Source organism: Podarcis raffonei, chromosome 13, assembly GCF_027172205.1.
Source record: "Podarcis raffonei isolate rPodRaf1 chromosome 13, rPodRaf1.pri, whole genome shotgun sequence".
NCBI lineage: Eukaryota > Metazoa > Chordata > Lepidosauria > Squamata > Lacertidae > Podarcis > Podarcis raffonei.
Window position 1 is genome coordinate 20,312,139 of NC_070614.1, and position 27,779 is coordinate 20,339,917.

At 47.6% G+C, this 27,779-nt stretch overlaps 1 protein-coding gene across 2 annotated transcripts; it reads right to left on the reverse strand.

Moving 5' to 3' along the window:
• Positions 1–1,430: 1,430 nt before the first annotated feature.
• PDK2 (pyruvate dehydrogenase kinase 2) lies at positions 1,431–26,403 on the reverse strand. Of its 2 annotated transcripts, XM_053361214.1 has the most exons (12): positions 26,190–26,403; positions 21,769–21,910; positions 15,582–15,653; positions 14,707–14,891; positions 13,779–13,868; positions 11,841–11,918; positions 11,269–11,298; positions 8,618–8,694; positions 6,631–6,729; positions 5,900–6,007; positions 5,684–5,797; positions 1,431–3,331 (listed from the first exon to the last, which is right to left on the reverse strand). In XM_053361214.1, the coding sequence occupies exons 1-12, from the start codon at positions 26,308–26,310 to the stop codon at positions 3,191–3,193; spliced, it is 1,257 nt and encodes a 418-aa protein (XP_053217189.1). In that variant the 5' UTR covers positions 26,311–26,403; the 3' UTR covers positions 1,431–3,190. The 2 variants fall into 2 exon arrangements, with proteins under 2 accessions (XP_053217189.1, XP_053217190.1); XM_053361215.1 differs by lacking the exon at positions 11,269–11,298.
• Between the last annotated feature and the right edge of the window lie 1,376 nt (positions 26,404–27,779).

A 27,779-nucleotide genomic window follows, 5' to 3' on the forward strand; every position in this document is an offset into this window, starting at 1 on the left:
TCCTTCAAGATGGTGCTGGGCTTCCAACGCCAATCATTTCTGGCCGTTGCTAATGCCAGCTAGAGCCAAAGGAGTCCGACATCATTGGAAAGGCCACATGATCTCCCATCTCTGAGATAACAGAGGTGGGTATTTATACTTGCATGTATTTTTGTGTTTCTTGCCAACGGAACTATCACAGGTGTCCAGAGAAGCCAGCAAGCCCCAGCGGCTCTCGTGTGTTACTGGACAGGCCTTTTGTTCACTAGCCTTGCCCACTGCCCGTGTGTGTGTCTGTGTGTGTTCCCAATGCCTGCTTGGATCAATATACACAGCCAAACCTTGGTTGTCGAACATAATCCATTCCAGAAGCCCATTTGGCTTCCGAACCGTTCAACAACCAAGGCACAGCTTCCGATTGGTTGCAAGAGCTTCTTGCACTCAAGCAGAAGCTGCGTCAGACGTTTGGCTTCCAAAAAAGTTCAGAAACTGGAGCATTTACTTCTGGGTTTTCAGAATTCAGGAGCTGAAATGTTCCAAAACGGAGCCGTTCAGGAACCTAGGTTTGAATGTAGCATCATTCATCCTCTTAAAACAATTTGTAAACCATTTTTCATACAAAGGTCCACCACGTGGCACCAGGGTATATCAACATCATCGCTCCAAAAGCTTTTACAGTGGTACCTTGGGTTAAGAACTTAATTCGTTCTGGAGGTCCGTTTTTAACCTGAAACTGTTCTTAACCTGAGGTGCCACTTTAGCTAATGGGGCCTCCCGCTGCTGCCGCACGATTTCTGTTCTCATCCTAAAGCAAAGTTCTTAACCTGAGGTACTATTTCGGGGTTAGCGGAGTCTGTAACCTGAAGCGCCTGTAACCCGAGGTACCACTGTACAATGCTCTACCACATGGGAAGACTTTCAGAGAGATGATTTTGATTACTCAAACATAACCATGGTTTGCACCAATGCTTAAAACATTCATCATGCGCGCGCACACACACACACGGTGAATAGGTGGTGCCATTTTTGCAAGCCTTACAGCCATGTCCTAATAATGTCACTTTCTGCCACACCTAATGGAGCCCTCACTCTGCAGCTCCTCCAGCCACAAAGCACAGAGGAAAGTGATGAGAACACGCAGCTTGAGGTATAATGTTGTGTTTCTCACACGACAACCCTAGCGGCTGCTTCTTTCAAAAACCAAAGAGGAGGGGAAAGCGCCATTACAGGAATCAGTGACCAAGAATCTGTCCTGCATCTTGCTAGCCAAGGGCATTTCAGAGACAGACTCCAAATCTGAGCTTCAAAAGCACAAGGGGGTGAACCAAGCCTCTTAACGGAACATTCTCCCGTTCTACAATTCCTCGAAAAGTCAGTAAACCTGGGGCGACGAAAACCCAACACCAAAAAGTCAATCCGCAATGAAGCAACGTGTCACACAACCAGGGAGGTAGGGTTTAAAATTTAATGGTTTTTCCCCCCAATGGTTCGTCAGCGAGCAAAGAATACTGCGGCAGTTTTTGTGTGTCCGTGGCTCCACCCAGAGAATAAAATAGATCTATATATATATATATGTACATGGAAACTTCCAGACAATTTGAGAGCGTGCCATGCAGGAGGTTCCAAGCAAAGGCTGGCTGGCAGTTGCTTGGGGAGCCAAAAGGTGAGATCAGAGGAATTTGGGGGAGGGGCGCAGGTGATTCCTGCTTAGATGAATTGGGGAAGCGACTGGAACGGAAAGCAATGGCAGGAGTCAGATGGGGATGCGTTGCCCCAAACCCATCACCATTCCCATTTGCTTCGAACGAGGACCAGAAAAGGGGGACCCTGGCAGGAGCTACAGGAGAAGGAAGGAGGACTGGCAGAGGGAGGTCCTACAGTCTTTGCACCTCCCAAACTGGCGCCAATACTGCAAACAGCGACTCTTGCCTATCACTTCCACACACCATAGTCGAGGAGACAATCCCTTTCTTCTCTGGGCAGAGACCCCCACTTGCTCCACCAGAGTTGAAGGGGGAAGCCCTCAACACTCCCCACTCCAGCCTCTCCCTCACCCACCACAACCCACTGAACTAGGCCCAGTTGCTTACGCCGCCATGTTTTTCCCACAAGGCTTTGCTACAGCGCCTCAAGTGACCTAGCAGCTCCGTGTGGCTCCTGCAAGCATCACGTGGGAATTCTGGCATTGCAAGGCTCGCTCAAACTGCCCACCCCGTTCGGGGGCAACGCTTTGGCTCACAGAAAACGGGGTGCACAGGGTTTTTTCCCCACCACAAAGGGAAACATACCAGCATGAGCCTCACTGGGAGCAGATCCGCGCTCAGCCATGGAACCATTTCAGCCAATGGTGGGTGGACAAGCCGATTGAGCAGGGAGCCACCAGTGAAATTCTGAGATCTCCTTCCAACGCTGGCACAGATCCCACGGCACACCTACGGTCTGTCTCGATACCCATTTCCCACCTACCCAACCCACAGTTAAAATGGCCTCTTTTTCATGTCACGTCCTCCCTAGCTGGGGAGTCATACATGTTGGGAAAGGTACAGAATGTAACGCAAGGGTTTCTGTGTACCAGAAACCCCCCTCCCTCTTCTGCTTGCGTTGAGAAGCAACCCGGGTGGCCTTGAATTTTCTCAGACTTGCCTGCTTGTTTCAATAAGTTTATCTGCCTATTGGTGCCACTTCACCTCTGTCCGCCATGTCACGAAACGAACACACCCCATATGCGCCAGCTGCTATGCCATCCTTTCTTCTTGTAGACTCCCCCCCTTGACTCTTCTCTAAATCTTAAGTGCCCAATCCTTTAAGCGCTTCCATTTTAAGGTCTAATAATAATAATAATAATAATAATAATAATAATAGATGGTGTGCAAAACACTTAAGTATGATCCAAACCACTCATGGAAGGCAAACTCCAATTGGCTAGGCCAGAGGGCAGTTCTGAGGGTGGGGCAAGGAGAAGGAGAAGTTGTTCCATGCGGGGCTGTGGCAGTATTTGTGAAGGAGATCTAGGCTACGTACTTCCAAAAATCAAATCTGAGAAGCTGGCAGGCTCCAGGCCAGGCCAGCCACGAGCTCTGGCAGAACGAGGTGGGTTTGTGCTGGTGATGATCATCCCGTGTTGCTCCTTCCCGCCCCAAAGTTTTGGTGCCTCCGTCGTCGAGGCCGGGCATCGAGACACCGTTCCCTCAAGCGAGCAAAAGTCTCGGTCTTAGGTCACCCTGTACGTGGAGGTGTTCTTGGGCTCTGTGCTGGGCACGCACCAGTCGTCGGCTTCCTGGATGGTCTGGTAGTGGCGCCAAGCCGATTTGTTGTACACCGGAAGCCGCTCCACAGAATCTGTTGACAAGGCCTGGGAAAGGGACAAAAGCAGCATGGGATGAGGGGCTCCTGGCAGGGCCAGGTGCATGGCCAACACGCCTCCAATGGCAGCTCTGGGGCTGTAAGTGCCCAATCCACCGTGCCTTCAACCCCCTGTACCTGGCAGTGCCCAGAGGGACCACCAGGTGACCACTGTGGGCCCTGCAAGTTGGGGAGCTCACTCTCAAAGGGAGAGCCAGAGTGGTGCTTTGCAGATGCTGGACTACAACTCCCATGATCCTCAGCCACTGGCCAAACTGGCTCAGGGAGATGGGTGTTGTAGCAGTATGGATTTTTTCAATGCCAGGTTGTATCTTTGGGGTGTGTGTGTGTGTGTGTGTGTGTGTGTGTGTTTTAAAAGGTATGTGTGGGGAGGGAGAGACAGAAAAAGTAACAGCCTTCCCACAGTCCCTATTTTAATAGCAACAGGAGACTCATATGGAGTTCTTGTGCAGAGTCAACGGCTGAAGGAGGGTCACAAAAACTCTCGTAGAGGTTCTCCTAACCCAAACATGCATCCAAAACAAAGGTCCTCTTCACCCGGGCTTCTTTTGGAATTCCCAGTGACACTTCAGGGCTTTCAGAAGAAAGTACAGTGAGGGGGGAAAGTATTTGATCCCCTGCTAAATTTGCCCATTTGGCCCCTGACGAAGAAATGACCAGTCCATAATTTTTATGGTAGGTTTATTGTAGCTGTGAGAGACAGAATAACAACAGGAAAAAACCCCAGAAACCCAGAAGACAAAAGTCAGAGATTGATGTGCATTCTAATGAGTGAAATAAGTACCTATCAACCAGCCAGATGTCAGGCTACCTGGTCTCTTCACTGTATGTAACGAGCTGAGATTAGAAGCACCTGCTGTAAGGGAGAGGTCTTACCTGTAATCCCAGCTCGTTACAGTACATGTACAAAAGACACCCGTCAACAGAAGCAATCAATCCAGCAGATTCCAAAGTAGCCACTATGGCCAAGACCAAAGAGCTGTCCAAGGATGTCAGGGACAAAATTGTAGACATGCACAAGGCTGGACTGGGCTACAAGACTAAATTCCAATAAAAATGTCTCTTACAGCTACAATAAACCTACCAATAAAATTATGGACTAGTCATTTCTTTGTCAGGGGGCAAATGGGCAAATTTAGCAGGGGATCAAATACTTTCCCCCCTCGCTGTTAACACGTGTGGCAAAGTTAACGCCCATCCTTTAAGCCACCACCTAACCAGAAAGGTTACGAGTGCTCGGAAGTGCCTTTCCCTACCATGCCCACTTTCATAGGCACTATGAGGCAATGACCCAACTGATGTCACTCGTGGACTCTCTGCCCTTGGTTTTGTTCCAAGGCAAATGACCTCAGGAGCATAAGGTGCACAAGTCCTTGGCCCTTGGCTCAGCTGAGCTGCTCCAAAGCAGATGGCCTGCAGAGCGAACATCCCTAAGCTTTCGTTTCGAACGTGTGTTACGCTTTTCATTACCTGGCCGTGTTTACCACACCACTGCTTCCTTGTGGTTTAAAAATTTTACCTGATTGAGAAATAATTGTTTCAATCTGCTTTTAATACTGGATTTTAAATTGTGGCAACCTGCGCCCTGGGGCCTAAGGATGAACTGCGGGGTAAAGAAACCAAACTGATAACAATAATAACGGCAACTACAGCCTCTTGCGGAGAGATCCACAAAAAGACAAGCCTCTTACAAGGAACTGAGGTCCAGTGCTGAGGGCCTTCTGGCAGTTCCCTTGAGAAGCCAAGTTACAGGGAACCAGGCAGAGGGCTTTCTCAGTAGTGGCACCCGCCCTGTGGAATGCCGTCCCACCAGATGTCAAAGAGAAAAACAGCTACCAGACTTTTAGAAGACATCTGACGGCAGCCCTGTTTAGGGAAGCTTTGAATGTTTAATAGACTATTGTATTTTAATCTGTTGGAAGCAGCCCAAAGTGGCTGGGGAAACCCAGCCAGATGTAAGGTAAAGGTAAAGGGACCCCTGACCCTTAGGTCCAGTCGTGACCAACTCTGGGGTTACGGCGCTCATCTCGCTTTATTGGCTTCGGGAGCCGGCGTACAGCTTCCGGGTCATGTGGCCAGCATGACTAAGCTGCTTCTGGCGAACCAGAGCAGCGCACGGAAACGCCGTTTACCTTCCCGCCAGAGCGGTACCTATTTATCTACTTGCACTCTGGTGTGCATAAATAATAAATTATTATTATGATTACATTCATCTCTCCTGAGAAGCAGGAAAGGAACAGCTCCTCAATGGGTCAATATGTGAAGAAACCAGGTCAGCCCTCAAAAGAAGGAAGTCACATTTGTGGGTGGGGGAAGGAAGACAAGGACAAGACCAACTCACCTTCAGATAGATGACAGCATCCGTCCCAAACCCCTCCATGGAGAAGAGCTGAAGGTCACCTTGGAAATACTTGGCGTAGAGTCTGGAAATTGGCAAGCCGTACCCAAAGCCAGCCTGGTTTTAGGAGGAGGAAAGGACAAGAATGTGGTTAGTAAATGGTCTTCTCTCTCTGTCTCTCCCCCTCCCACCACTCTGGGCCCAGTTAAGAGCACATACCAGGGGCGTCCCTCCGGTCCCCAACTCTGGCTTGGGTGCTGTGGAATACATATAGCTGAAGAGTCGCTCTATTTTGCGCAGAGGGACCCCACCTCCGCGGTCGCTCATCTGCTCCAAGACAGGGAGGGAAAATAGCATCAATTGTGATGGCGGTAGGGGGGGCAGTTACTGCTGCTAGATGATGATGATGAAAAATAATGATGATGATGATGATGATAATTTATTATTTATACCCTGCCCATCTGGCTGAGTTTATTATTTATACCCCGCCACTCTGGGCGGCTCCCAATCGAGTGTTAAAAACAACACAGCATTAGATATTAAAAACTTCCCTAAACCCGGCTGCCTTCAGATGTCTTTTAAAGATAAGATAGCTGCTTATTTCCTTGACATCTGGTGGGAGGGCGTTCCACAGGGCAGGTGCCACTACTGAGAAGGCCCTCTGCCTGGTTCCCTGTAACCTCATTTCTCGCACTGAGGGAACCGCCAGAAGGCCCTCGGCGCTGGATCTCAGTGTCCGGGCTGAATGATGGGGGTAGAGACGCTCCTTCAGGTGTACTGGGCCAAGGCTGTTTAGGGCTTTAAAGGTCAGCACCAACCCTTTGAATTGTGCTCGGAAACTACTGGGAGCCAATGCAGATCTCTCAGGACCGGCGTTATGTGGTCCTGGCGGCCACTCCTTCTGAAAGATTTTCTTCTGAAACTTCTCCCTTCCCAGTCTCCCCACTTACCCTGATGGAGAGGTCTTCTTGGCCCAGCGACACCATCACCTTGATGGGCGGTAACGTGAGGCTGGACTCGTGGCTTTCTACGGTGGCTCTCATGGCATTCTGGAAGGCAATGGAAAAACAAGGTCTCCCCTAGCCAGACTTTTCTAAACCAGACCTCCCTGCACCACTGGGTTGAATATTTCAGCTTTCACCCGAGACCAGGAAGAAGAGACGATGGATGAAGATTGGAAGAAAGTTTTTAAAAATTCATTTTGAGAGTGTAAAATTAATGAGTGTTAGGAAAAATGTTGGAATGAAACTATTTGGCTTTAGTAGAAATGATATAAGGAGTTATGTTTAAATAAGTATTAAGTTTTAAGTTTAAGTTTTAAGGTTTTTTATGGTAAGATAAGGTTAAAATAAATTAAGGTAATTTAATGACAGAATACAGTGAAAGATGGAAAGGATTTGCTGAGTTAATTAATAGGTTAGACCATTAAGATAAATTATAGAATAAAAATTGAGAAAGATGGAAAGAATTTGCTGAAACAATTAATTGAATTAGAATACAAAAAGGGAGGTGTGAGGAGGTCGATGAAACAAGTAAATGAAAGATAAAGATATGGAATATGGATGTGTGTTTTAATGTTATTGTTCTTTTTTGCTGTATTGTTGTATTGTTTTTTATGTGTTTTTTTTCTTTATGTATTGTAATGTATGTCCTGTTAATTTTTTTTTTGTTTTCCTTTTTTTCTCTTTTTTTGTAATTTTTTAAAACTTCTAATAAATATCATTTTTTAAAAAATGAATATTTCAGCTTTCAAATTCCAAAAAATGTTGCAACAAGACTTGGGCATTCAAAAGACACTTTGGTTGAATTAATATAATTTAGCGTTGCTCGGTAAGTAAACAGCAGGTAAAATTGCATAGAAATCATTAAAAATGATCCCCAAGTACTTGCAGTTATATATTATTATTAGTTAGCATGACCTGACATTTTCAGAAGGTAAAATCAAAATTACTTGGTTTTCTAAAAGCAGCTTAGGTGATTCTTCATCAAACCTAGACTTAGCAAGCTAAACACTGTCCAACTACAAAAGTAACGGAAGACTGGAATTCCTCACACCCAAAAGCATGTTTTTAAGACCCTTCGCTGAATAAATGTGGAAGAATTAAGCTTCACGCCCCTAAAAGGGAACACCCAACTGCCACAGGTTTGCTTCCTGCAGTTAGAATGTACCTCAGCAGTCGGCCATTAAGGACGACAAGGAAATGCATAAAGGGGGAAAATGGCCGACTGCCATCAAGGTAACTCAAGCAGGTAACTCGCTATGGATCCACAAAGGGATTAGGATTCCACTGGAAAAGTCAGGCGACAGTTTCCTCCAATTGCTCTTTTGCTCAGTAATATTTATTGTATTAAACAGACATGCGCGTTTGAGAATTTTTTTAAAAATGGTTATTAATCTCCTAAGTGTGACTTTGATTTATCGAAAGTACCAAGACTGCTTCCCATGCCAGAATAAGCGACGAAAAGAGGGACTTCCAGTGACTGGTATTAGCAATTGTATTATAATTGGCATTGTTATAATGAGGCTATTATTGGACTGTAATAAATAGATAAATAATAATAATTATTATTTATACCCTGCCTATCTGGCTGCGTTTCCCCAGCCACTCTCGGCGGCTCCCAACAAAATAGTAATAATAATTTTAAAAGCTATAAAACATCAATCATTAAAAACTTCCCTAAACAGGGCTGCCTTCAGATGTCTTCTAAAAGTCAGAGAGCTGTTTATTTCCTTAACATGTGATGGGAGGGCGTTCCACAGGGAGGGCGCCACTACCGAGAAGGCCCTCTGCCTGCTTCCCTGTAACCTCACTTCCCGCTAGGAGGGAACCGCCAGAAGGCCCTCGGCGCTGGACCTCTGTGTCTGGGCTGAACAATGGCGGTGGAGACGCTCCTTCAGGTATTATTATTATTATCAAAACCGCAGGGAAAAATTACCTTGAACAGCTCGAAGAGCATGTGGTACAGGTGAGACGGGACATAGACCATGTGGATGGACTGGTCAGGTTGGTTAGCTAGGAAGCAGGAGAGGAGAGGAGAGGTCATTGAAAGCACAACTGCTGCTATTCCCTTCCAGCAACCCGCCATGTGCAAGTCGCCCATGCTTCCTGCTGCGTTTACCTGCCAGTTTTCAGAAATGCTGCTTTAGCCACACAGATTCCATGTTCAAGGTTAGATGTTCTGGCTCATGTCAGGTGCTGCCCCCAAGACACCACACCCCCAACGCCGTCATGCCAAAATACAGGATGCCTCAGCCACTCAATCGAACAAAGAAGGGCTCACAAGCAGAGGAGACTCCTTGCATTTCTCTGCTCCCTGCAGCCTTTTCCCTGGTTCCTAGTTTGGCTCCCCGGGTGGCTGGGAGCCCTCCAAGACTTCCTTCTTTTAGCTCCCCATCAGGCTGACATTGGGATGCAGGTGGCGCTGTGGGTTAAACCACAGAGCCTAGGAATTGCCAATCAGAAGGTCGGTGGTTCGAATCCCCGTGAAGAGGTGAGCTCCCGTTGCTCAGTCCCTGCTCCTGCCAACCTAGCAGTTCGAAAGCACATCCAAGTGCAAGTAGATAAATAGGTACCGCTCCAGCGGGAAGGTAAACGATGTTTCTGTGCGCTGCTCTGGTTCGCCAGAAGCGGCTTAGTCATGCTGGCCACATGACCCGGAAGCTGTATGCCAGCTCCCTCAGCCAATAAAGCAGGATGAGCGCCGCAACCCCAGAGTCGGCCACAACTGGACCTAATGGTCAGGGGTCCCGTTACCTTTACCGGCTAACATGTCAGCGTTTCTATTGCTCTTCACAAGTCCTCGCCCCCACACACACTTCAACATGCACAAAACTGCTCCCATTTCCCACAAGCACAATCCCCAAATGCCTCTACAATCGTACCTTTGAAGCAGTGCCGGATTTACGTATAAGCTAAACAAGCTATAGCTTAGAGCCCCACTCTCTTGGAAGCCCCCCAAAAAATTAAAGAAAAAACAACAACTGGATGTACATTTCCAAAATATAAGATAAAAAACAAATAAAATAAAACCTGTATACAGCAACAGTGTTTTGTGTTGTGTATGGAAATATTAGGTCCATAAATTACCGTATAGCATATATTCAACACAAAAAACAGCGACAATTTGTTGACAAAGGACAGCTGGACATATAAACGGCCCCATTACCTTCAGTAGCTTAGGGCCTCATCAAACCTAAATCCGGCCCTGCTCGCAAGTCGAATGGAATCCGTTCTGGAAGTCCGTTCGACTTCCAAAACGTTCAGAAACCAAAGTGCGGCTTCTGGAAGCTCCTGCAGCCAATCGGAAGCCGTGGAAGCCCCGTCGGACATTCGGGTTCCCATAATAGTCTGCAATCTGGAACACTGACTTCTGGGTTTGCGGCGTTCAGGAGCCAAAACGTTCGAGAACTAAGCTGTTCGAAAACCAACGTACGACTGTACGTAATTCTAATTCCTGCAGAACCATCAGATTTTGCAAGCTAGTATAAAGCAGCGTTGGAGGTTATGCACATTTATTCAATGACAGAATGCAACCATTTGGCTGTCTGATATCAAATGTGTGCTGATATGTGTTCCCCTTTCATGAGCTGGACTCTCCATCCCCCCCCCAATACTATTGAATGGTTGGGAGGGTCCACTTGCGGGCTAAATGCTTTTACCATCCTGAGCAGAGTGCCGCTGAAACAGACCAAAGATCCCTCCAATCAAACATCGTGGGCCGAACAGATGCCTCTGGAAAGCCCACAAGCCAAGCATGACTGCAACAGCCCTCCCATTCAAACTCAAATCCAGGGTATACTGCTCTTGAACATGGAGGCTTGATCAATTTAGCCACTACAGCTTCATAGTTTTGGGCAGACTTCTCCTACGTGAATCGGGGTTGTCTGCTGTTAGTTAGTGGAACTTGGATGCTTTAATACATCGGTGATGAAAGTGGTTTGTTTACCCCTTGGTGATACCTGAGAAGCAGAACCACTATCTGCCCCTGTCTAGTTTATCTTGCTTATCTCCCACCGCAAACCCAGAAAAAAGAGACCTATTGCTAATAAATTGTAGGGCTCTTCCTTCCTTCCAGAATGAACACAATGGGCTGCATAACTGAGAGGGAGAGATTGACTGCAAATGACCACTGAAAAATAGCAAACGAGAGCTTGTGTTTTTCTGTCTTTTATTATTTCAAGATCAGTATTTGCGTTCTGTCAAAAGGCTGCTCTGTATTTTATTAGAAAATACTGGAAAAGTGCAAAACCAATATCCTTATTGAACCGATTCAGTCCTGAATGCAAAAAAATAAAAAATGCAAACATGCCCCCCAAGTCTTGATGAAAGAGATAAGTTGAGCATCTACTCTAAGTTGTCCGTTAACTAGGATCCCCGGTTACTGCAACTTCCACGTTGCAAAGAGCTGCACCTGTTGAATTCTCCATGCCATGCTGCCAAGTAAAGGGATGGGAGCTGCTATCGTTTGGTTTAGGAGGCGATTAAAAAAAAGGCACAAGGAAGGAAGCTGGGATTCTAGCAAAGCTTTAGCCACTGAGCCACAATGCTAACCTTCAGGACAGCCTGCTGACTGAATGATTTACTTACTAGGCCACGGGTGAGGTCCTGTTCCAGAGGCTGAATTAAAAGGGGGAGGAAATGAATGAGGCCAAGAGTTGCGCTACAAGCTGAAAGGATGGACTTTCTCTCTTTTATTTCATTTAAAAAGGAAAGCTTATGCAGTCTAAAACAGAAACAGACTACCCTGGGGCATTTTCCACCCGTCAGAATGTTATTACGAAGCCCATTTCCCCAAAATTACACTCCAGCGTAAATTAAGGTCCTGTCTCTGCAACATTTATGATTATGAGCCTCATATTCAGATGGAGGAGTAGCACCTCTGTTTATCAGGAAGCCTTGCAAAACCTGTCTGCAGTCGAGAGGACCTTCCACAGCTGGCCTGCAAGCACAGTACTGATCACGTCTACTTAGAAGTAAGCTCTGCTGAGTACGACAGGCTTGCTCCCAGGTGAAGCAGAGTTGTCCTTCGTCGATGCCCACCAGCTCTTGGTCTATGCACCCCCGGAGCACCCATGTTTCCTTTATCACCCTGAGTTTAAATGAACCCCCTTTTCAATTTTGCCGCCCTGCCTTCTGGCTCTGCCCCCTGCAGGACTCACCGTTCACTTCCTGGATCTCCAGGTCAGGAGAAGCCATGTAGTATTTGTCACACAACAGCTTTGACATGTCGTAAGCATCTGCGGCAGGAAGAGACACCCAACATTTTAGGTTGCTGCAGGAGCACAGTCTGCTTTTTTACTAATAATAATAATAATAATAATAATAATAATAATAATAATTTTATTCATTTTTCAATAAAAATCTTCCTATTATTAACAAATCAGAACAAATCATATACATTAGCGCCAATTATAAATTCCAAATTAAATAATTTCCAGGGACTCCCCATGCCCTGGTTTCTAGAGGTAATATATTTCAATTTTGCTTTCTTGCTTGTTGGTTCCAATTTCATAATTCTGATTGTCCATCTTCATTTTATCAATTTGTCAGTCTCCGGTAAAGGTAAAGGTAAAAGGTAAAGGGACCCCTGACCATTAGGTCCAGTCGTGGCCGACTCTGGGGTTGTGGCGCTCATCTCGCTTTATGGGCTGAGGGAGCTGGCGTACAACCTCCGGGTCACATGGCCAGCATGACTAAGCCGCTTCTGGCGAACCAGAGCAGCGCACGGAAACGCCGTTTACCTTCCCGCCAGAGCGGTACCTATTTATCTACTTGCACTTTGACGTGCTTTCGTACTGCTAGGTTGGCAGGAGCAGGGACAGAGCCATGGGAGCTCACCCCATTGTGTGGATCTGAACCGCCGACCTTCTGATCGGCAAGCCCTAGGCTCTGTGGTTTAACCCACAGCGCCACCTGCGTCCCGCTTCGGTCCGGCATGTGACTCAAAATCTTGTTTTAACAAGTCTTTAGATTTAATTAGCACAGTCTGCTTTTGGAACTCTTTTAACATGATGGTTTTGCTGCACGCTGGTATGAATTAGCAGAAGCGGCTGCTACAAGATGGGATTAGGGAGTATTTTTTCCCTGATCTTCCCCTTAAAGACCCAGCTGGCCCCCCAAGTAATAAAATCACCATTCATCAAGTAATAAAAAGAGAAATAGGAGGCAGCGTGAGTTGTATCGCTTCTGTTTCTTTACCACGGAAGACTCTCTCCTCTTCTCTCTTGGTATTTCCCTTTGAATTGCTCTTTGGGAACCCTCAAACTCAGCTATGAAAGAACTGCCTGGCTTCAGTTGTCTGTGCCCCTGGTAACCTGCAGGTTAGACTACCACCAAGCATTGCATGTGGGGCTGCCCTTGAAGACAGTTGCGAATGAGGCAAGATTAATTGACCCAAGGCCTTGGATAAACAGGAAAAGTCTTAGCTTGGTGTGGAAATGTCAACAAGGCCGGCGCCAGGCGTGTCTATCTGTGGAGAGAATTCCACAGACTCCTGAAATGGCCTGTTCTCATGTGGCAATCCTCCTCACAGCTCAGGTGAAGGCTGTGTTCGAAACTCCCACTGTCCTAGGTGCATTTTGTGACAGGGAATTTCATTAGCAAGGGCAGTTTCTGAGCTCTGGGCACAGTACTGCACCGAAGATTTCAGATGAAAACTGTAGAGTGAAAGGAAACAAGGACTGTTTTCCTCCTCTACTTCCAGCTACTCTCTGAAGAGAAGAGACCCTGTTAAGAATATTAGGGGGGTGAGCAGGGGGAAGGACTAGACCATGTGAAAAATGAACATAATACAGTGGTACCTCGCTTTCCGAACGTAATCCGTTCCGGAAGACCGTTCGAGTTCTGGAACATTCAAAAACTCAATACAGAAGCCTCAATATGGAAAACACAATACGGAAGCTGCGTGGCATGTTCGACTTCTGAGGCGTGTTCAAAAACCGAAGCATTTACTTCCAGATTTACACGTTTGAAAACTGAAATGTTTGTCAACGGAGACGTTCGAAAACCAAGGTTCCGCTGCATTTTAGCTGCAGTTCATTCATTTTCAGGAAGGAGCAGGAGGGGTGGGGAGACACAGAAGATAAAAGCCCACCAACCTCTGACCACATCTGAGACGTTGCAGTTGGGATCGATGCTGCCAATATGCTTGGGGTGGGCCGGGTTGGTGCTGCCGTCGAAAATCAAGGCTGTAAGGGAGGGAAAGGGTGAAGTAAACAAAGGCAGAAACCATGGCATGTGGCAACCATGACAGGACAGGCATGAGGAGATCCTGGCGCACCAGGAATGGGGGTCGGGCTGCCCCACGCACAGGCGACTTCACTTTGAGGCGGTGACAGGCCCCAGGATATGCAGAAGGAGGGGGGAAAAAACAAACTGTTTTAAGTAAAGGATTGGGAAGCATGTAGGTAAAAGGTAAAGGGCCACCGGACGGTTAAGTCCAGTCAAAGGTGACTATGGGGTTGTGGCCCTCATCTCGCTTTCAGGCCAAGGGAGCCGGCGTTTGTCCACAGACAGCTTTCCGGGTTGTGTGGCCAGCAGGACTAAACTGCTTCTGGCAGAACGGGACACCGTGACAGAAACCAGAGCACATGGAAATGCTGTTTACCTTCCCCGCCGCAGCGGTACCACTTTATCTACTTGCACTGGTGTGCTTTCGAAGTGCTAGGTTGGCAGGAGCTGGGACAGAGCAAAAGGAGCTCACTCCATCGCGGGGATTCGAACTGCTGACCTTCTGACTGGCAAGCCCAAGAGGCTCAGTGGTTTAGACCACAGCGCCACTACTATGATACAGCAAGAAGGGGAGAGAAGGGAACTGCCGCGAAAAACAGGGTGGGAAGACAACTTTAGATTTGTATTGAATTGTATTAATTGGATGTAAATGCGTCAATTTTTTTGAAACCTGATAAAAATTAATTAGCAAAAAAAGAAAAGAAAGCAAAAGGAATTGCACAAGCAGTGTTACAGGCCAGGAACAAGGAGGATGAGGATTGGACAAGAATCCAAGATGGCTGCCACTGAACTCACTGTGCTGGTTAATCAACATGCGGATGGAAATGCGGCTCAGGTAGAAGCGATCCAGGAAGTACTGGATGTTTTGGTTGGTGACGGGGTCGTCCCCATAAGCTTCTTTGTACTCGATCACGCCCTGCGCCATGGTGGGGACCACATCGTTGTGGCGGTTACGGATCGTGACCAGGGCATTCGTGAATCTGGGAGGAGACAGGTCACAAAGGGGGTGGGGAGAGAGAGAGAAAGAAGAAGATATTCTCAAAAATGGGAGGTAGGTCTTCTGTCTGAGAGCAGAACAATGTCCTTCAAATTTTCCTGACAAGGCAAGGGCCCAGGTCTCCTACTCTTCACTGTGTGCTAGAGGAAAATCAGACTCCCTGCCCCATTAGGGCATCTCATTTTTTGGGGGGCCGGGGGTTGTTAAACACAATTTCTGCAGATTCCTTCTATGAGGGGTCTTTAAAATATGTTTTTTGGGGGTGTGAGGAATTCCAACCTGCTATTATTTTTGTGGTAGGTCTATGTCTGATGAAGATGCACATAAAACCACTTTTGGATTTTTATTTTACCTTCTGAAAATATTAATACCTAACTGCAAGTACTTGTCAATCATTTGGAATGATTTCTATGCAATTTTACAAACCTTTTGCTTCCCAAGCAAAGCTAAATTATATTGATTTAACCAAAATATTATTTTGAATTTCCAAGTCACGTTCCAGTGGGAGGAGACCAAAGCCAAGTACTGCAGAAGCTCCAGACAAGATTGTTGACATTCTCCATGCAGGAAAGATGTCACATAAAAAGTAGCTTTGCAGTGATGCTGTGAGGTGGGGTTCTTGTATGTGCTGTGCTCAACAGCCTCCTCCCTCCCCCCGAAAACCCAAACTCACTGTCCCAACGTCCCTTGGTCCTCAGGGTCTTTGTCCAGGAACACCATGATGTCCAGCAAGCTCTGCACATACCTGGTAGGAGGAAGAGAGAAAGAAGATTAGAGACCACTTGGATGGAAAAGAAGTTTGTGAAGAGTTGCCTGCAGCCTTCATGGACTGGGTATGTGAAGACCGCCAAGACCACATAACACTGGTTCTGAAAGCCTGCATTGGCTCCCAGTACGTTTCCAAGCACAATTCCAAGTGTTGGTGCTGACTTTTGAAGCCCTAAATGGCCTCGGTCCAGTATACCTGAAGGAGCGTCTCCACCCCCATCGTTCAGCCCAGACACTGAGGTCCAGCGCCAAGGGCCTTCTGGTGGTTCCCTCAGTGCGAGAAGTGAGGTTGCAGGGACCCAGGCAGAGGGCCTTCTCGGTAGTGGCTCCCGCCCTGTGCAACACCCTTCCATCAGATGTCAAGTAAATGAACAACTATCTGACTTTTAGAAGACATCTGAAGGCAGTCCTGTTTAGGGAAGTTCTTAATGTTAGATGGTGTTTTTAATATTCTGTTGGGAGCTGCCCAGAGTGGTTTGGGAAACCCAGCCAGGTGGGTGGGGTATAAATATAAATTATTATTATTATTATTATTATTATTATTATTAGTGTTAGGGCAAGAGGCTAAAAGAGAGGCACATATCTTTAGACCACAGAATCAAAGAATCATAGAGTTTGAAGGAATTGTGAGGGTCCTCAAGTCCAACCCCCTGCAATGCAGGAATCTTTTGCCCCACATGGGGTTCGAACCCACAACCCTGAGATCAAGAGTCTTGTGCTCTACTGACTTAGCTACACTCAGGGCTGTGGATTTGAGCCCCACAATTGGCAAAAGATTCCTGCCTTGCATGGGAGGGGGTGGACTTGCATGACCCTCATGGTCCTTTCCAACACTACCATTCTAAGATTCTTTGATTCTATGTATATATCTATACAGTGGTACCTCGGGTTAAGTACTTAATTTGTTCCGGAGGTCCGTTCTTAACCTGAAACTGTTCTTAACCTGAGGTACCACTTTAGCTAATGGGGCCTCCTGCTGCTGCCGCGCTGCCGGAGCACAATTTCTGTTCTCATCCTGAAGCAAAGTTCTTAACCCGAGGTATTATTTCTGTGATCCGTCTGGGATGCAAGTTCGCAACCCGCAGCGTTCGCGACCTGCGTCTGCACACGCACAGGTTGCGATTCAGCGCTTCTGCGCATGCACAAAGCACAATCTAGTGCTTCTGCGCATGCACGACCGCCAAAACCCAGAAGTAACCCGTTCTGATACTTCTGGGTTTCGGCGGTCCGCAACCCGAAAAAACACAACCTGAAGCAGCTGTAACCTGAGGAATGACTGAATTTGTGTTTGTGTGAATGTACATGCACAACAGCATCACCTATATTCCACCTGCATCTCTCCTTTGGGTTTTGATCTGTGGGAAAGAGAGAGAGATGGCTGCATGGAAGGAAAGAAGCATATTTATTAATAATAAAGTATAGCAAGGAGGCGATGATAAGGAAACAGGCAGGTTTCAACGCCAGCTTGGGCACTGGGTGGGTGCAGGGAGAGAGGGTTTGCTACTATCAACTTGCCGCTTTTCTCTGCAGTGGGGGAATCGCGGTTTTCCTACGCCGCGTTTCTCCGGCAACTGCGAAGGGATGTTGAGAACAGGGCGAAGCGAAGCAAACAAACAGTCCCTCATCACGTGCTTCCCTCACAGTAGGACAAAGTTCATGCAAGCCGCTTAAAAGCAGCGGCACCTTCAGGCAAAGTGAAAACAAAACAAAAACTCTTTCCTAAAAAGGGGCGGGGGGGGGGGAGGAAGAAAAGGGGAATGAGGGAAACAGAAGTTAAAAGACCCAGGCAGGCAGGCAACCGGCCAAGCATCTTCCTTCCTCGGGAAACGAATCTGACAAGGTGCTGCACTTTTCTGAGCATGCGTAGGGAGCCATGTGAGTGTGCTGCAGCAAGAAAATAAACACAGAGTGTTGTGGCACCGTGAAGCCTCCTTTGCCAACCTGCCGCCCTCCTGTTGTACTGAGGCATTCACAAAGGAAGGAGTGAACTCTGATTAATAAGAATACACACAGAGGCTTGAACCAGCAAGACTCTGGGAAGGGTGTGTATAATAATCTCTCTCTCTCTCTCTCCGAGTCTCTCCACCCCTCGGCCCAGGTCATTTTAGTCACAAAAGAACTTTTTACAGAGTGTTTGTAAGAACCAATCAGATTTCCTCTGAGCATTTCCACAAACCCTATGTGGGGAAAAGTTAAACTAATTAAAACTAATTAGCATGCATATTTCTGGGGTAAACAAAGAACAGAACTACAAAGGAGAACATTTGGCAACCCCTGCGGTCATAAACAAGCAATATCCATGATAAGGAGGACGGCCAGGAGGACAGTGATCATTATCACCCTTATGTGAAACCTGTTCCCTGACCCTAAGATTAACATCCTGAGATTAACATATTGGAAAGGCTACTTCAAAGAAGCTTGGCCACTATCTTTGATGACCCAGGAGCCTGCCTGGGGGAGCAACTGGGCTGTGTACGTGACTGGTAAAGAAAGAGAAATGGAACAGGGATGCAGAGGTGTGGATTGATCAAGAATCATATCAAAATAGTTTAAACCCAGTCAACGCTTTCATTGCTGACACAGATGGCTTACTCTATATTTGTTATAATTCCTCATAGCAATCCCACCTGATCACTACAATGTACCTGGACTGAAACGCCCATCCGTTGCGCTGGCTGAGGCTGGTGCCACTTGCATGTGGAGGGTACCGGGTCGGCGATGGATGCTTTAAAGGCCAACAGATTTATTGTGGCATCAGGTTCCAAGCACAGACCTCACCTGTTCTCTTGTATGTTTACAGTGGTACCTCAGGTTACAGACCCTTCAGGTTACAGACGCTTCAGGTTACAGACTCTGCTAACCCAGAAATAGTACCTCGGGTTAAGAATTTTGCCCAAGAATGAGAACATCTATCACAGGGGGAGGCCCCATTATATTTTTGATATAACTGTTAAACTACTCTGAAAATTTATTATTCCAAAAATAAACTGGTTGTAAATATTAAGATTATACCAGCAAGAGTGAGTCTATCTGTAAAAAAATGATTTAAATCAAGTCTTACTGACTAGTGATTTAAATCAAGTCTTAATGACTAGTGATTTAAATCGTGATTTAAATCAATTTGATGTAAATCAAATCCACCCTGCTTAGAACCTATTTCCATTCTGACACACAGACAGACACAGACACACTTTTGCAGATCAGGGCAAGAAAAACACCACATTATCCTATGTGCTCCGAATCATTATTCCTAAACATATCTACGTGGCCCCAAGCAGCCAGTCCCTTTACAGCAGGATGCCAGCACGGCTGATGGGAGTTGTAATTCAGGGGATGATGGGAGTTGTAGTCCAGAAACATCTGCTGCTCCCTCTGCTGTTTCTTGTTTCTCTCACATAACAGCTCCCTGATCTGCACCAAAACCACGGGTCCTTCTAACTCACGAGCTGCCCCCTTACCACCAAAAAAACCCACAAAAAACCAGCAGCCATATCTTCGGTTTGAGAGATTGCAAAAAGCCCGTGTGCTTCCAAGGCAAAAGGGGGGAGGGGGAGCACCTTGACAACTCAATTATTGAAACGTAAGCTCTTGTGGAGGGACACGGGTGGCGCTGTGGGTTAAACCACAGAGCCTAGGACTTGCCAATCAGAAGGTCAGTGGTTCGAATCCCTGCAACGGGGTGAGCTCCCGTTGCTCGGTCCCTGCTCCTGCCAACCTAGCAGTTCGAAAGCACCTCAAAGTGCAAGTAGATAAATAGGTACCGCTCCGGCGGGAAGGTAAACGGTGTTTCCGTGCACTGCTCTGGTTTGCCAGAAGCGGCTTCGTCATGCTGGCCACATGACCCGGAAACTGTACGCCGGCTCCCTCGGCCAGTAAAGCGAGATGAGCGCCGCAACCCCAGAGTCGGCCACGACTGGACCTAATGGTCAGGGGTCCCTTTACCTTTAAGCTCTTGTGGACTGCAAATGTTTGCATAAAGTGTTCATGTCCTGCTAAAGGCGGGTGGGGGGGAGGTAGAGGGGATTAGCTGGTTGGGGTTTAGGTCATGAAGTAACCAGTTGTAGCTGCATTCATCACAGGCTCCTTTTCCTTATGAACTCACTTCCACTGACCCTCGGATAAATCACTCTTGTCTGTCAACCTTCAGTGATGGCCAGTGAAACCCACACTTAGAAGGGTTTTCCTGGACCTATAGCAGAAATAGAGACCCCCGTGGCCCTCCAGATGTTGTGGCCCGAGCACTGAGCTTTGCTAGCTGGGGCTGATGGGAGTTGGAGTCCAATAATATCTGGAAGCTCACAGGGTCGTTATCCCTGGCCTACACAGATAAGAGTCAGATTATTTTTTTAACGCACACAAACAATGGCTGGAAAGACAAACTCATGAACAGTGGGGCACAAGCGGCCACAAAACGCAAGGAAGCACAGTCTGTACAGTGGTACCTCAGGTTAATAACTTAATTCATTCTGGAGGTCCGTTCTTAACCTGAAACTGCTCTTAACCTGAGGTACCACTTTAGCTAATGGGGCCTCCCGCTGCTACACGATTTCTGTTCTCATCCTGAAGCAAAGTTCTTAAGCCGAGGTACTATTTCTGGGTTAGCAGAATCTGTAACCTGAAGCATCTGTAACATGAAGCGTCTGTAAGCCGAGGTACCATTGTACATCTTTTAAAAACTCTGTGTGTGAGTCATGATATACCAAAAGACAAGCCCTGAAGAGAAATTTTTCTCTGCTTTGGTTTTTGGATGCCAATTCTACACAGGGTTAAAAGGTAAAGGTAAAGGGACCCCTGACCATTAGGTCCAGTCGTGGCCGACTCTGGGGTTGCGGCACTCATCTCGCTTTACTGGCCGAGGGAGCCAGCGTACAGTTTCCGGGTCATGTGGCCAGCATGACGAAGCCGCTTCTGGCGAAAAAGAGCAGTGCACGGAAACGCCGTTTACCTTCCTGCCGGAGCAGTACCTATTTATCTACTTGCACTTTGAGGTGCTTTCGAACTGCTAGGTTGGCAGGAGCAGGGACCGAGCAACGGGAGCTCACCCTGTCGCGGGGATTTGAACCGCCAACCTTCTGATCAGCAAGTCCTAGGCTCTGTGGTTTAACCCACAGCGCCACCCGCGTCCCTTCAGTGCCACCCGCGTCCTTTCTACACAGGGTTACCCAAGAGTAAACCCCTTTGAACTGAACAGGACTTATTGAGTGACTGATTGATTGATTTAATTGAATTTATATGCCACCCTTCATCAAAAGATCTCAGGGCGGTTGACAGAATAAAATACAAGACAAAACACAAGAAAATAATTAAACCAAAACAACAACAACAAGAAAACCTCAGTTTGCCCAGACGTATTTAAAAGGCTGTAGAGTATTAATCAGCCAAAGGCCTGGTTGAAGAGGAACATTTTTGCCCAGAGGTTAAAACTATATAATGAAAGCGCCAGGCAGGCCTCCCTGGGGAGAGCATTCCACAAACGAGGAGCCACCACAGAGAAGGCCCTTCTCATGTTGCCAGATCTAGACCTTACGCAGAGGAGGCACACGAAGAAGGGCCTCAGAGGATGAACACAGAGTTTATATTTCTGAGTAGACTTGTGCAGAATGGCTCTGTAAAAGAGCCCTGTGACTGAGAAGCCCCCAGGCAACTGCTGAAGGGTGCCGGGCACTGTGAAACTGCCTTGTATCGAGCCAGAAGACCTACCCCTCCAGCTGAGTAACATCCGCTTCAGGGCTGGAAAGTCACTTTGGTTTGGCAGGCTGAATACTAAAGGAACCTCTGATCATCCTCCAAGGCCCATCTTCGTGTCTCCCCTCCATGAGAGGACTGGAGGGTGGCAACACAAGAACAGGGCCTTTTCTGCAGTGGCTCCCTGTCTATGAAATGCTCCCCCCAGGGAGTTTTGGCTGGCACCTTCATTATACACCTTTAGGTGCCAGGCAGCAATTGTTCCTCTTCAAGCAGAGTGGCTGACATCCGATGCACTTTTAAATATTATTGGTTTGTTTTCGTTCTTGTTTTTATTGTGTACGGTGTTTTTTATATATTGTGATTTTATCTGCCCATAAACATCTAAACAAACAGAAGGGACTCACCAGCTCTGCACCAGCTGAACGGAAGGGGTGCTGAGCACACGGTCTGGGAGAAGGTTGATTTCCTTCATGATGTTTGCCAGCCGGACAGGGAGTTCTTGGCGGAGGAAAGTGAATGAGGTCTTCTCGCAGGCATTGCTGGATCCTGAAAAGAAAAACACACCCTGCTATCAGCTGTTCTGGCACACGCCCCAAGGAAAAGGTTATACCAGCCAATATTTATTTATCTGATTGCTGCGTTTCTATTTTTTCCCCTCTAGGAGCTCAAGGTGTTATGCATGGGTTCTCCCCCTCCTCAAATAGCCCCCACAACAACCCTGTGAAGTAGGTTAGACTGAGAGGCAGCGACCGGCCCAAGGCTTTATGCAGGGTGGGGATTTGAACCCTGGTCAGGATCCCAGGTGCCACTCTGGAATGTTACTGCAAACCAGCCTGCGATCTCCAATGAAGGCCCCCTAATCAGAGGATAATCTATGAAATTCTAGCCTTGTAAGATCCAGATCAGGCATAGGCAAACTCAAGGCCCTCCCCCACTGATGTTTTGGGACTACAACTCCCATCATCCCTAGCTAACAGGACCAGTGGTCAAGGATGATGGTAATTGTAGTCCCAAAACATCTGGAGGGCCGAGTTTGCCTATGCCTGTTCCAGATCCTGCAATTAACTATGTTACCACATACCTACAGTATTACAAGCGCAACATGCATGCATGCATGCGCACACACAATTATATATCTTCTTTCACCGTCCCCTCCATACTTTTGATGACAAAGGTTCTCATCAGGGAAAGCTCAGGTGACGCTCTTAGTATTTAAGGTGTCTTAACCTCTCTCTGTTGCTTTTGCTATGTTGGAGTAAGAGAACGAACACGGAATAAGCTAGCTGCCCAGGCTCTGCTTCTTGAAAGTTGCTAGACCTCATGATTGTAGAGAACAAACTGCAAAGAAATGGGGGGCAAGTTTCTGCTCAAGATTTAGAAACCAAATGGTAGATTCAAGCAGTCAGGCTCCAAGAGTTTGTATAGCCACACACTTTGCCATTTCAGCTGCCGACAAAACCATCCACCCAGCTGCTACAGCTCCATTTCTGGGGTGGATTTCCAACATCTGCTATGGATTACCTCGGATTTCAATGCTTTCCATGTTCCCTTACTCAATGGGCAAGAAAACCACTTCCTGGGGTGGATGGAAGCGCAAGAATGGAGAAAAACAGCACAATCCTAACCACGTCTACTCATAAGTAAGTCTTCTTCAGTTCAAAGGGTCTTAAAAGGTAAAGGACCCCTGACAGTTAAGTTCAGTTGCGGACAACTCTGGGGTTGCAGCACTCATCTTGCTTTGCTGGCCGAGGGAGCCGACGTTTGTCCGCAGTTTTTCCGGGTCATGTGGCCAGCATGACTAAGCCACTTCTGGCGAAACCAGAACACCACACGGAAACACCATTTACCTTCCCACCGGAGCGGTACCTATTCATCTACTTGCACTGGCGTGCTTTCAAACTGCTAGGTTGGCAGGAGCTGGGACAGAGCAACGGGAGCTCATTCTGTCACAGGGATTCGAACCGCCGACCTTCTGATCAGCAAGCCCAAGAGGCTCAGTGGTTTAGACCACAGCACCACCGGCGTCCCTTTCAAAGGATCTTACTCCCAGGCAAATGAATTAGCATAGCAGGCCTTAATCCCTCACATGCAACTGCTGGAATTTGTTTTCGGTGGCGCAGCTTGACCTTGAAATCCAAGGTGGTTAAAAAATAAATACCCGGCTTATTTTACAACAGTCCTGAGAGCTTAAAAAAGAAAAGAAAAGCAGAAACCACTGTAATGCATTAGTAAGAAGCACAGGGTGGGAGTGGGGAACCAGCTTTTCAAAAACAAATGCAGGATGGGATGGTGTTATTTCCAAGCCCTGCCACCTCTGAATTCTATAAATCAAACCGTATGGAAACAGGGTATTTCTCTACTAACAGGAGGAAGGTCTGCAGACAGGAGGGACGTGATGTGTTTATTACTGAAGCAGATGTGTGGAAGCAATTTATGCTGTCAAAAAAAGGAGAAGGAAAGAACCCAAGGTGAGAGCGTTGGGCAGGGACAGGGAAACAGGGGAAACTGTTCAGCAAACAGAGGAGGCAGAAAAGCAAGCAGAGGATGTAGGAGAAGGCAAGCTGGGCCCCCGTACACCCAAAGGTTTTCCCCACCGCCCCCACCCCTTCCATCCAAACTCTCCACCGAAGGAAACCTGCACACAGGTCAAAGCACTAAGCAGCAAGCTGAGCTGTGCAAGCAACTGCTGGAAAGGGAGACAAGGAATCCATTGTGCATGTTTCCGTTTGCTACCGAGGCAAAGAGTGCGGAGTTCTTTATTTAGCCCCGCTGTTTTGAAAAGAGCGTCAGACACCATCCTGGCAGGCTTGGAATGAAGCACTGCAGGGAAAACGGAGGGAGGGGGGAATTGGCCAGAAAAACCGGCAAGTGGGGCTAGGGGAGGTCTTGACGCTGAGGATCCCCCAATCAGCACTGCTTGTCCTTCATATCCTTCAGAGGGCATCACACAAACCTCCCCCCCCCAACTCAGCAGCATAAACCCAGGACGAGGAGGCAAGGTCTTTGCAATTCACCAAGAATCGCTTCTGCCATCAGGGGACTTTGAAATATTGTCCGTCCTGCCCCCTCCCTCTCATTCATCTCTGAGGTCCTTTCGAAAAAGCGGTGTGTCCAGGTGGACAAGTGAGCAAATTCTGGCAAAAGGGGCACTTCTGAGAACACAACTTTAGAAGTTGTACCTGCCCAGATTTAGTCCAAGTGTTTGGCTTGCAACCCTGTGGATAGAGGGACACGGGTGATGCTGTCACTGTTCAGATTTGGGTCATTTAGCAGCACTGAAACTATATGGCAAAGAGGCTAGCCCCCTGCAGGTAAAACTGAACCAAATGACAATTTGAGGGGGGGGTAGGGGGCTGAATGCAGCAATTCCCTAGCTCAAATATATACATATTTAGCCCCCAGGAAACACTGGTCCCACATTTAAGCAGAGCCTTCTGCACATCACAAATCTCTCAGAACCATGGCAATGAATTAGCAAGGAAGGGCACAAGAACTCTATACCAAACAGAATGTTTACGTACAGAAACGGGAACGATGCAGACCCCTTTTGGGGTTACCACATTTATCTGAGCTACACAGGACATATTTACTTATGGAAGTGCACTCTGAAACTTGTGGAAGCACAAAGATCAGCCTGAAGTATCTAGTTGTGGAAATGGGTGTGTGTGTGTTAAAGGCATGGGAGCACGCAGGAGGAAGAGATTTACTGGACTGCACGGGAGGCAAAGAACAGGCTAAATTTGAGGACAGTTGGGTGACTGGGCACTTATGACGGCGGGGTGGAGAGTTGCATGTGCATAGGAATGTTTATCTACTTATATAATCTTTTAACTAGAGATGCCATTGAACCCGAGACCTTCTGCACACAAAGCGAGCTATGCTCCCAATCTTCTCTCTCTCACACACACACAAACAAGAGGAAAGATCACCTGTTCGGGCTGCGGGACATTCCTCTATAGGTAAATAGGGAATGCTGTTCAGAGAGCCAGATTAAAGTGTTACTTGGTATATTTACGCAGAGGAGAGGTATTCTGAGGTCATCTCATGATTCACCTGGTTACACTGAACTGTTTGATCCACAACTGATCTACCAGGTGGCAATTCTGTAGGCAAACTGACCTGGCAGCCAATTCCACTCAACTCAACAGGACTTGCTTCTAATCACACTTGCACAAGACCACCACCATGTCAAACCTGTTAAGGTACCAGGGACTTAGAATAACTGAAACTGAATAACTCAACTTTGATGAAGTCCCAAGCGCAGGGGACGGGCTTAACAAGGTTAGGGAGGCCAAAGGAGAAGCGGGTCCTTAATCCAGTTTAGCTGGGCGCAGGAGGGTGGGGGGCAACCGGTTCTCGCTTCCCTAAATCATGCATATTATCTCACTTTCCCCCCTACAAAACACCCAAGGCAGCTAAGAAAAATAACGCAGCAATCAGTGGCTACAACTCTACATGCACTTACCTGGGAGCAAGTCCCCACCCCCCTCAAATCAGGTCTTCCTTCTGAGTGCACTCGCTAGACAGGAATGTGCTCCAAAACTCCCTCTCCCTTTTAATTCACCATTAAAAATAATAATAATCTATGGAGCAGAAGCAAAGAAGAAACGCAACCAAAGCTTCCCACCCCTTTTGTTTACCATTAAAAAAACTTCTTGTCTGTCGCTGTTGTTTAAGTAGCAACAGAGGAGATGCAAAGAGATTTAAACACACATTTGTGCGGATTGGCTTGTTATTTTTGGAGACAGCAGGGAGACCCGGCTGGTGGGTCAATGCGCCTCCTTCCCCTGCCTGCCTGCCCGCCTCCCTCTGCCCGTCCACGCACCGAAGTCCAGGAACTGCTTCATGGAAAGCGGGGACGGCGAGAACTTGCTGAAGTGCTCGATGTACTTGGGCGCCCCGGCCAGCGCCGAATGGCCCTTCAGCAGGCAGCGTAGGAGGCGCATCGCGGCGGCTGCACTGGCACCAGCCAGGCCCCGGCAGGCCAACTCAGCGGCCCTCCCGCCTTGCAAGGGCCAACCCGCACTCTCGGGCGGCTCAGCGAGCGACTGGCAACAGCTCTGGAGGAGCCGCCAACCCCGGAAAGGCACAGCCCCGCCCTCGCCCGCTCCCGGCCAATCCGAGGCGGGGGCCCGCCCACCCACTCCGACGGGCGGCCGCGGCGGAAAAAAACAAGACGTGGCCGGCCAATGGGAAGGCGCTCGGCACCACGTGGAAAAGGAAGGGGCGGGGAGAAATGCCCATTTAACTCTTCCTTATTCTGCCTGTTATTGTTGCCGTCGTCGTAAGGTGCTGTTCTAGAAGTCGTCCGATTTGTAATTGCATGTTTATCGCTTCTTGCATCTGTTATATCCAGGGCCGGATTTAGGTTTGATGAGGCCCTAAGCTACTGAAGGTAATGGGGCCCTTTGTATGTACAGCTGTCCTTTGTCAACAAAAAATTGCCGCTGTTTTTTGTGTTGAATATATTCTATATGGTAATTTATGGACCTAATAGGTATCTAAAGCCATTGGCACATGCAGAATGTGGGCACCCTATATATAGAAATGAGCAAACCAGTGATATTTTAGGGAGCAGGCTAGCAGGCCTTACATCATACTTACTTAGGAGCCTAGGCAACACAGAACACTGTTGTTGTATGTAGTTTTTATTTTACTTGTTTTTTATCTTACATTTTGGAAATGTACGTCCAGTTAGGTAAAGGTAAAGGGACCCCTGACCATTAGGTCCAATCGTGGCCAACTCTGGGGTTACGGTGCTCATCTCGCTTTATTGGCCGAGGGAGCCGGCGTACAGCTTCCGGGTCATGTGGCCAGCATGACTAAGCCGCTTCTGGCGAACCAGAGCAGTGCTCTGTGGGTTAAACCACAGAGCCTAGGACTTGCCGATCAGAAGGTTGGCAGTTCGAATCCCCGCAACGGGGTGAGCTCCCGTTGCTCGGTCCCTGCTCCTGCCAGCCTAGCAGTTGAAAAGCATGTAAAAGTGCAAGTAGATAAATAGGTACCGCTCCAGCAGGAAGGTAAACGGCGTTTCCGTGCGCTGCTCTGGTTCGCCAGAAGCGGCTTAGTCATGCTGGCCACATGACCCGGAAGCTGTACGCCGGCTCCCTTGGCCAATAAAGCGAGATGAGCGCCGCAACCCCAGAGTCTGTCACGACTGGACCTAATGGTCAGGGGTACCTTTACCTTTACCTTTACGTACGAACTGATAATTAATAAATCAATGATTAATCATCAAGGCAGGCTTCCTCAGCCTCGGCCCTCCAGATGTTTTTGGCCTACAACTCCCATGATCCCTAACTAACGACCAGTGGTCAGGGATGATGGGAATTGTAGTCTCAAAACATCTGGATGGCCATGGTTGAGGAAGCCTGCATTAAGGTTTAGCAAGAGTTACTTCTGAGTAAAACACAGA